Below are 9,611 nucleotides of genomic sequence, written 5' to 3'. Positions count from 1 at the left end.
AACACATTACACACAGAGCTTTTCATTACAGATGGAGCTTAGTGAAGACATGACTACATGAACTGGATCACACATACACAGCAGCTGGGGATGGTGCAGCAATTGATTATTCTGCCTTCAGGCACAACCCAGGGATTACATTATCCTGTAAACCAGTGAATAACTAACATGCTAGGAGATGCACTGAACCAGCCGTCGAAGCGAGACAGTTCATTATCATAATTTTATAATTATAATTTATCTGCAAAACCACTCAGCTCAGGGATTAACCAAGATATGGTCCTGCATCAGTGAAGCAACAGCATTCTCAAGGTATGTTTGCTTCATAATGCATCAAATCAAATGGTAGGTTTCCTTTAAAGTTGAGCAGTGTGACAGTATGGCCCATAGACCAATAAATGTTGCTCCCCTCTGTCTAAATCCTAAGATCAAGAATAGAAGAGACATTTAAAGGAAATTTTGAAATGTTTATAGTTTATTACATATCAGTGGAGTTGGAGTCCGGTTCATTTTGTCAGGTCTCCATAGCCCTGTGTAAACCTATGGCAGACTGGAGCAGCACTGTGCATCAGGGGCACCTCTGCAGGGCCCGCACCACAATTCTTTGTGGAAATCCATAGTGCTCTCTAGCGCCACCATGTGGTTTCTTCTACTAGGTGGCACTACCACCCATCATTTGGGAGCTCCTCACTAACAAGGAATTGTGCTGCTGTGTGCATTAGTGCAGGTCCGGCCCTGGCTATGGGGCTCCATGATTCCTAGTCACGCCCTGGATCCCCCTGATGACCCCTCGCTCAGTGCTCACAATCCTCCTCACTAAAGACCCTACAGCACCACCTTCTTGTGACAGCTCCCGCATCTCAACCCACCTTGAAATGGCCTAAGATTCCGCCCCCCATTTCTGATTGGATCCCCTTCGTCAAGCGTTCTCTCCGGATTGGACAGACGTAGCGTCGCTCACTGGTCGAGGTTAGGTTGAGCGCTGGTCACCCCAGGCTCTGCAGGGAGAAGTGCGGACGTAGGAGCCGGGGCCCCCGGGACCTGGAGGAAGAAGGGCCTGGGGGTGGATGGAGTAGGCGGCGGGGCCTCTGTCATTTCCCGGGCCGGCTGCAGCGGTCTGTGTGCGGAGCATCTGTGTGATGTGTGGATGCAGCGGAGCACATTGCAGTGCACGGAGCGGACGTGTGTTACTGCTGGCAGCTGGGGCACTGGGCTGCGGACTGCACACCCGGGCCCTGATGGGAAGTTGTGTCCCCCCCAGCAGTGACCTTCTCTCCCGCCTTGGTCAGCAGTCTACCTGATCACTGCTGCTGCCCCCACCACCCCTCTGCCCTGTGCCCCTCCGGATACATGAAGCGCAGCCAGTCAGACGAGCTGCACCCTGACCAGGTGTCTGCACAAGATGCTCTTCTGCCACCTACTGTCATGGAAGTGCGAAGTTCAGACAGCCCAGTGCCTGGGGATCCAGCACCCCCTGCCATCACTAGGAACAAGCCTCCAGACCTCAAGGTAGAGTAAGGATCTTCATGTGACCTTGTTATAAGGAGAGATTAATCTATGTAATAATGACACATTCTAATATCTCCTGGTATATTAGCTACAAAATCAGCTAGGGCCTGTCATGTGTATTCGTTATAGTATGACATTTATTATCACCATAGTATGTGTCTGCATGTGGAATATATATGTGGATTTTCAATGGAAATCCACTGCGGAATCTGCAGCTAAATCCAGATGAATATCCACCGTGGATCCTTATGTAGTCAATGCAGTCGCTGCACATATATGTCCGCAATTTGGATGTGCATTGAATTCTCTGCCATCTGCATTGACCCTAAAAGTTTTTGTAAGTGGTTTCTGAATTTTTGTATTTTTTTTTTTTTTCGTTTTATCCGAAGATGTTTCTCCACTTTCTTGCGGGTGTGATATATAGTCTCTGTAGTCAGATGCTATGAGTGAGGCCGGCTGCACACAACCATGGTTGGTCGTGAAAATCGGACCGTGTGCTAGCCGGATATCATGAACTGACCATAGTGCATCATAAGGATGTGCATGTAAGGAGTCTCTCCTTCCCCACTGTTATCATAATAACCATTTGGTGTTGTTCTACAGGGAACAAGGGACTCCATGTATATTTTACAACTATGATGCAAAGAGTCCCAGCCTTGGTACTGTGGTTGGACTGTGGAATCTAGTTATTGTATGGTCCATTTTTCATGGCAGACAGTCTTGCATAGTATGTAATGCACTAAAAAATCCGGGATAGCAGAGATTTGTTTCTTTATTTGTCAGACAATCAAAATGTTATCATCTTAATGTCTAAGTGGATTTACTGGGTACTTTTACCCCCAAACCCATTGGGAAGCCCAGCTGTAGATTGAGTCCCTTTTCTTTCACTTGTATACTCTTTCATTATATTCACATGCAGTATTGAAATGTAATACTAATCATAAAGTTATCATTTCACCAGTATTATAGACAGTTGTCAGCAAATGCATTCCCATGCCGAGCATCGCAAGGTGGAGAGTGTTGAACTTATTTGGCTCTCTTTCTGTTTCCATAGAGACGCTGGAAAGAGAGGAAAGTTTTGCTGGCTGTCTATGGTGTGAGAGCTGTGGAGTGGGCTGTTAGCAAGATGTGTGTTATGGAAATGAAGTTATTGAATATCATGCATTTATTTAGCTTCAGTTTATTTTCTTGTTAGGAGACAGAATATGTGCTAAAAGAGAAGGCTAATATTCCATTAACTAGGAAATGTGAAAAAATGGCCTCCAACAATGGCCTCCATGTTGATGTGTTATTTTTAGCAGGTTGCCAAGGGAGATCTTAATAGATAAACAGGTTCAAAGCAGCGAAACGCATGGTAAACGGTAAAAAACTGTTGCGTTTTTAAACTGACTGAAAACGCATGTTTTTAAACGGTCCAAAAATTTCTCCTTGTGGCATCACCCACGTCCAGAGCACCGACAGAACCATTGACACCCACCAATATGAACCTATCCTTAGGAACGACTACAAAAAAACATGGTTTTATACCCTTGCACATTTATCAAGACATATTTGTTTGTAGCCTTAAATCTAAGACTCATGAATTTGTGATCCCAAGTCATGGCCATGGCTAGTAGCAACGGGCATCCATTTGGCTGTTTGGTCACGTGTCCGAACTGGAAATGAAGCCTAGGGTTTGCTCTAATGAATGCTATTGATGACAGCAGGAGTTGCCATACTACATGTACATGAATGCAAACAATGTATCTGTGGTCTGTTATTTAAGATCTGTGTATCACTAGGATGTGAAGTCCACTTTCAAACCCATTGTAAAGAATTGATTCCTAGATTGGTCCTCAGTTATAAGTAATGTACTTGTGGTTCAGTACTGGCCTACTGCTATGCAAGGTTGCGTCAAAGGGGTTGTCCAAAGGGTGAAAAACACGGCTGCTTTAGTCCAACAACCATGCCACATCTGACCATGGGTGGTGCTGGTATTACAGATCACCTTTACAGAAATGATTATCTGGCTGGGAGCGCTACAAAAACAATAAAAAGTATACTCTCCTCCTCTGGCACTCCCGTTGTCCTGCCTTGCCCTTGTTTGTTCACAGAGGCTCCAATCGGACTAATCGCATGTCTGGTAGACATTAAAAATGATACTGTATTAGAAGCGCTAGTGGACGGATGGGAGCACCAAGAACTGCAAATAAAACCAGAGCATCGGAAGAGGTAAGTATACGCTTTTTGTTGTTTTTATTGACCCCCTCCCCCCGACCTTTTATACATTTTTAAAAAACCCGGACAACCCCTCTAATAGCATTGTTTCAATACGTCTCACCTCAAAAAAATGAAAGGTGTTCTGCGTAAAAACTTCCTAAAATATTTTCATCTAAGGGGGTAACAAAGCTTCTTCACTATATCAATCTCTGGAATAGCCTACCCCCCATAGCCATTCAAAGCAAAAACAGCAGAGGGTTGCAAAGCGTCATAGATACCTTTATTACTGCAAAGTCATATTGTCACTTTGTCACTTAATTGTCTTTTATCTTTTCCATCCCTTGATGGAAATATGCCTTTTTGTAACTGTTCTTACTATGTAACATGACTTCTTTTAAAGCTGCCATATACATGACATATTTCACCCGCATATATATTGATTCTAATTCCAACAATTTACTTTTGTGACTTGCCAATGCCAGCACATGTTTTTCTTTCCATTTCCTTGGAGAATGTTCATGTATAATATTGCATACTCATGGTTGATGAGAGGCCTTCTTACAGAGTCACACGCATTCCCCCTTAAGTACTTAAAAGGAACCTGTCACCAGAAATGTGAGTGACAAATGTAAGTGACATAGCTTATGCTATGCTGATTTTTACACTGCCTTTGTCAGCATTCTGTATAATTTCAGCAGTTTATATAAGTTAATTTTACATAACCTGGCTCCCTGCCAGCAGCCTGTGGTGTGTCCTGGAGTGGGAGGCAGCTGCAGTATGTCTGTGTCAGTCTCATCTCATCCAGCTCGCTTACCCCTCCCCAATTCCTGTCATGTGCATTGAGCAGATAGGAGAGGGGGATGGTGTGGAGGAATTCATGAGAAGACACAGACACACACAGGCTGCAGCTGCCCCTCCCACAGGACACACCACATGCTGCTGCCAGGTAATGTAAATCAAACTATTATAAACTACTGAAATGATTCAAAATTCTGGCAGAGGTATTTTAGAAATCGGCATAGGAGAGGCTATTGGAACCTGTCACCAGCTAAAAATCATATTCCTGGTGACAGGTTCACTTTAAACTAGGGAATGGATTTAATTCCCATGAAAAAAAACTTCTTAAATTTCAATCCCCTAGTGATGTTATCACAATAAAGATCATTTTAACCCTTTACTTCACAATTTTACTCAATTTTAATGCTGTTTTAGCTACTATCACTCACTCTTTAAGCAGCTATATTATGATACATCTAGTTCTGAGGGGTGACAATGTGGTTAGATCATCAGGGTACAGGTTTATATACTTTAAGCTTATAGAATTTAGCTTCTGAACATTGCACTAGTATCTGACACATAGAAAAAGAGATGAGACAGATCAGAGATGTTGAGATGCCTAGTACACATAATGTTGGCTCTCCAACGTCTTTCCTATTCCACAACACACTAGATCTGCTGTGCCTCCCCAGAAAAAGAACTGATCTGTCTGAAGCTTTTAGTTCTCCTCACGCTGCTGTCGGCAGGAAGTCAGTGTCTGTATATCAGTGAGAGTTTCGTCCTCGACTGAAAAAAAAGTCTTAAAAGAGCCCATTGATTACAATGGGTCAGAGTGCAATGTGTCAAAAGCATACACAGAACAAGCGCATGCAAAAACGCAAGTGTAGAAGGGGCCTAAGTCAGAAGTCATGTCTGGGGGCAACTGAAATTGTGTACAGCAGGACTGCGAGACAGGTTAGACTTATTATAAATGCTGCATTTTTGTTAATAACAGTGAATTAGAGAATGGGGCACATTTACTAAGGGTCCGCACGGCGCATTTTCATCGGGTTTCCCGACTATTTCCGATTTGCACCGCATGTAAGTGGGGTTTTTGGAGCATGCGATCAGATTTTGGTGCAATCGCGCCGACTTGCATGCCAAACAAATCGGACAACCCAACTGATTCGGACTAAGCTCAGGATTTACAATTCAAATTGTGTCGCAAAGCAATGCACTCACATACACCAGGAAGAAGAAGGTGAACTCCGGAGTTCAGCAGGGAAGCGACAGAAGCAGGAAAATGGATGCACAATCTTGAAGAATCGCGCCAGACTTCATCCTCATCAGAGAACGCACCTCGGGGATCGCGACAGGACCGGGTAAGTAAATGTGCCCCAATGTGTTATTTTGCTATCCTGATTATATATAAGAAACTTGTCTTCGTGGGAATCCCCTTTTAAATGTGTAAGGACTTCACATTATAGCTTAACATACATGTTGTATGCCTCCCCACAATTACACTTTTTTATAATCTAGAGCTTTTTATACAATTAAAATGACTCTATTATTACTGAACGTGATGATACAAAGATATGTGTTCATTATTTGTTGTTCAATTAATAACCAAATCCCCTGGATGCATAAATTCTAGCAAGATTTATTAACCTTAGTGCCGCTAATTTATCACATGAGCGACAGTGACAGCTGTAAGAAAAAAATGCTAAGAAGCGTTGAATAACATCTTGTGTGGGGAAAAGTGTGTCAATGAACTGCTCAAGTATAGGAACTACACTGTAACACTTAGAATATGGAACGCAAAATTGAGGAGAAGAGCTACACACAACTAACTGGAACAGTGGGGATGGCAACTTTCTTTAAAGGAAACCTACCACGTGAAGTGGCAGGTTTCAGATGGAAATACCGGGCACCAGCTCAGGGTGAGCTGGTGCCGGAGCTTATTTTTGTTAGTGTTTTAAACCGCAGTATCGCGGTTTAAAACACTTTTTAAACTTTATAGCCGGCGCAGGGAGGTACGCGCTCGGCACTTACCATGCGCGCGACCGTGCGCAGGGCTACATAGGAAGTGAAGGAGAGCCGCATGGTAAGTGATGCAGCGGTTTAAAACACTAACAAAAATAAGCTCCGGCACCAGCTCACCCTGAGCTGGTGCTCGGTATTTCCATCTGAAACCTGCCACTTCAAGTGGTATGTTTCCTTTAAAGAGAAGCTGTCAGCAGAAATTGACCTAAGAATCCACTACCTCTATGTTGTCAAGCAGTTTAACAACTTCCAGATCATGTTTCTATCATGACCCAGTGTGGTGGCAACATCCAGAAAATCAACTTTAAAGTGAGACGTAAATTGGTTGTATGAGGTAAAGAAGTGAGAGTTTAGCACTGAAGTCAAGCTCTCCTCCTCATAATGTCCACTGTAATTGACAGCCCGAAGTCTGTAGCATGATGTCTATCACAGCGGATGGGGCATTCTGAGACAGTGAGAGCTAGACTTCAGTGCTGAGCTATCTGTCTCCATAACTTTGTATAACCAGTTTCCAATATCACTTTAAAGTTGATGTTCTGGATGATGCCACCACACTGGGTCATGAAAGAGACATGAACTGAAAGGTGATTATCTGTGTCACAACATAACGGTAAGGGTTTATTTGGTCAATTTCTGCTTACGCTTTCCCTTTAAATTCCTGGACAGTCTGTAAATATAGATTTGTAATGTTCATAATAGTAAATAATAGATTATATTGAATTATCATCATCTTACAAAAATGCACAAAATGTTGGTAAATATGTTCATATCAATATTACGGGCCAAAATCTTATGTTAGTTATAATCTTTTTCGATGAAACTTTTCAAATTGTGTCTTAAACAACTTCACAGACTTCTGCACCCATAAGATGTATAATAAGAGCTTTATTGTAAATTTCCGGGGCTCTGAGCAATCTTCTGCTATTTGTCACAGAGAAATCTAAACCGTTTCAGTAACTGCTTGGTATCCATACTATTTTCACACTTGACTAGAGAAGGTCATTTATTATAATGCTAGGGTTTAGAAGCCATGACTTGCAGTGACATTGCCCTTCTCATACATATCATTTGACTGTGTGATGTATGTATGAAAGATCAGTCAAAAATGCTAGAAAACTCCTTTATTGAGCGCCAGCTGAAGATGCCTCCTATATCTTATTTTGATGGACTAATCAGGCTATGTTCATACCTGATGTTTATATTGTGTTCTGAAATACAATATAACAGCTGAGTAGAGGAAATTTGCTCAAATAAATTGCTGTTAATGCTTGCGTTTACAAAATGCAATGTGTTAATGAATTAGTAAACATGATGTTAATAAATAGCAAACGTTAATGTGATGTTAACACATGCATTATCAGTGCATTAACATTGCGATTTGTAAATGCAAATGTTAACAGCCATGTAATTAGGCTGTTGTATTCAGCTTTTGTATTCAATTAAAAAATGCAATGCCAATACCACATATGAACGCTGCTCGACTTGATGCTTGAGCGGTAGCAGGCAACACTGCCAAAAGCTACTTACTGTACTTTGATAATTATAATTAAAAATACAAATGGAGAGATCATCTAAAAAACCACTGAAGAAAATCTACCATGAAAATCAAACTTGATAAACCTGGGATACCAATTCATAGATCCAGGCACTGTGACTGTGTTCATTTTCTTTTAATTGTTATCCTAGACCTCCTTGCTTCTAAAATCAACTTTTTATAATTATGATAATGATCCTGAAGGGCTCTGGGAGTGTTTTCAGCGTCCCTCCATGCTGCAAATTCACAGGCTGTCTCCCCCTCCCCCTCTGCTCCCTCAGTATCCCCCCCCCCTCCCTCTGCCTGATGTAATCTCGCTGCAGCACAGGATGTTTCAGCACACAGTGTAAGAGGAAAGTGCTCCTTGCACACTGTAACAGCCTGTGAATCTGCAGCACTGAGACTGGTAATGCTCCACAGAGCACTCATTAGCACAATTTGATTTTAGAAGGAAGGAGGTCATGGATAACACATTCACAGTCCGTTGATCTATGAGTAAGTGTCCCTGGTTCATCATGCTTGATTTTGTTTATTGCCTACTCCTTCTATGGATCCATAGGTACTGAACATTACTGAACATTACTTTTTCCTTAAATGTTTTCTGCTTTGCCATCTCCATCTAGCGGAATTTCTTCTATAGCTCCTCTCCTTTTTCTTACTTTCTGAAAGAGCAAGGCTGGATGAGATAGATGAAAGGGGACAGGATTATATTAATGTATGCACATATATATTTTATTATTTGTAAGAATTAATAGAAATTCATCATGACCTTTAAAACCTGAGCGCTGGGGAGCGTGGATCCTGTTGAACTGCTGCTTTCTTGACCAAGCCATCATGATGTATTAATAATGTATGTGCGCTTGTCTGTGTTTTTTTCCCCCTGCTGTCACACAATCCTGTGTTCCTTTGTCATACACTTAATCTCTTCTCTCACTTTCTCATCTTTGCTCACACACTTTTTCACACCTACTTTCTCGGCCTGGAGTGCTATATGTTCCTGTCTATCTCTCTTGCGTGCAGTTTTTTCCACCACGGTATCACAGACTGTCACACCTTGCCTTACATCTTTGCTGTCCTCTCCTGTTGGCATCGCAGGTTAGCCCAGAGCTTAGACACCAGTCTGGGAACCTGATAGCTGATGTGGAGACTGTAAATTTTTCATGGATGTAACGTGACATTCTCTTGCTGACTCTGACCAGTTGTAAACTGTCAGACTGCAGGATTACTAGACAAGCCTCAGTGTGTATGGAGATTACACGGACTTGCAAGAACTAGGCCTAGTGAATAGGGCACGGTATACAGTACAACACAGCTTAGCCTAAATCCTATAGTTTATCTTTCAGATTGGGCAAAATGATGCAGTGAAATTATTGGGTGAAATTATAAACTCTGCTAGTTATGGATTGAACCAATGTGCAGTTTTGGAAGTTAATGGTCCATTGTGGAAGTAACAGGCTTTTAATATATATAGTTTGTACGGCTGTGGCAGTGGCACTGTGTTGTTGCTCAAGTAGTTTATATGTATCTTTGTATCATGTGAAACGTTTATTAGTTCTGGTTGATTATCATA

The 9,611-nt window shown here is 42.1% G+C and overlaps 1 protein-coding gene across 2 annotated transcripts in view; it reads left to right on the top strand.

Annotated features, from left to right (window-relative positions):
- The first annotated feature begins 942 nt into the window (after nucleotides 1-942).
- Nucleotides 943-9,611, top strand: part of TMCC2 (transmembrane and coiled-coil domain family 2) — a 39,498-nt gene continuing 30,829 nt past the window's right edge. For both annotated transcript variants that reach the window (XM_072137522.1, XM_072137521.1), the window contains exon 1: nucleotides 943-1,509. In XM_072137522.1, coding sequence (XP_071993623.1) covers nucleotides 1,351-1,509 — 159 coding nt within the window. In that variant the 5' untranslated portion in view covers nucleotides 943-1,350. The remainder of the gene's footprint in view (nucleotides 1,510-9,611) is intronic.

Source organism: Engystomops pustulosus, chromosome 2, assembly GCF_040894005.1.
Source record: "Engystomops pustulosus chromosome 2, aEngPut4.maternal, whole genome shotgun sequence".
NCBI lineage: Eukaryota > Metazoa > Chordata > Amphibia > Anura > Leptodactylidae > Engystomops > Engystomops pustulosus.
The sequence above is the reverse complement of the archived record's forward strand: the minus strand, read 5'-3'. Positions and strand labels throughout refer to the sequence as shown.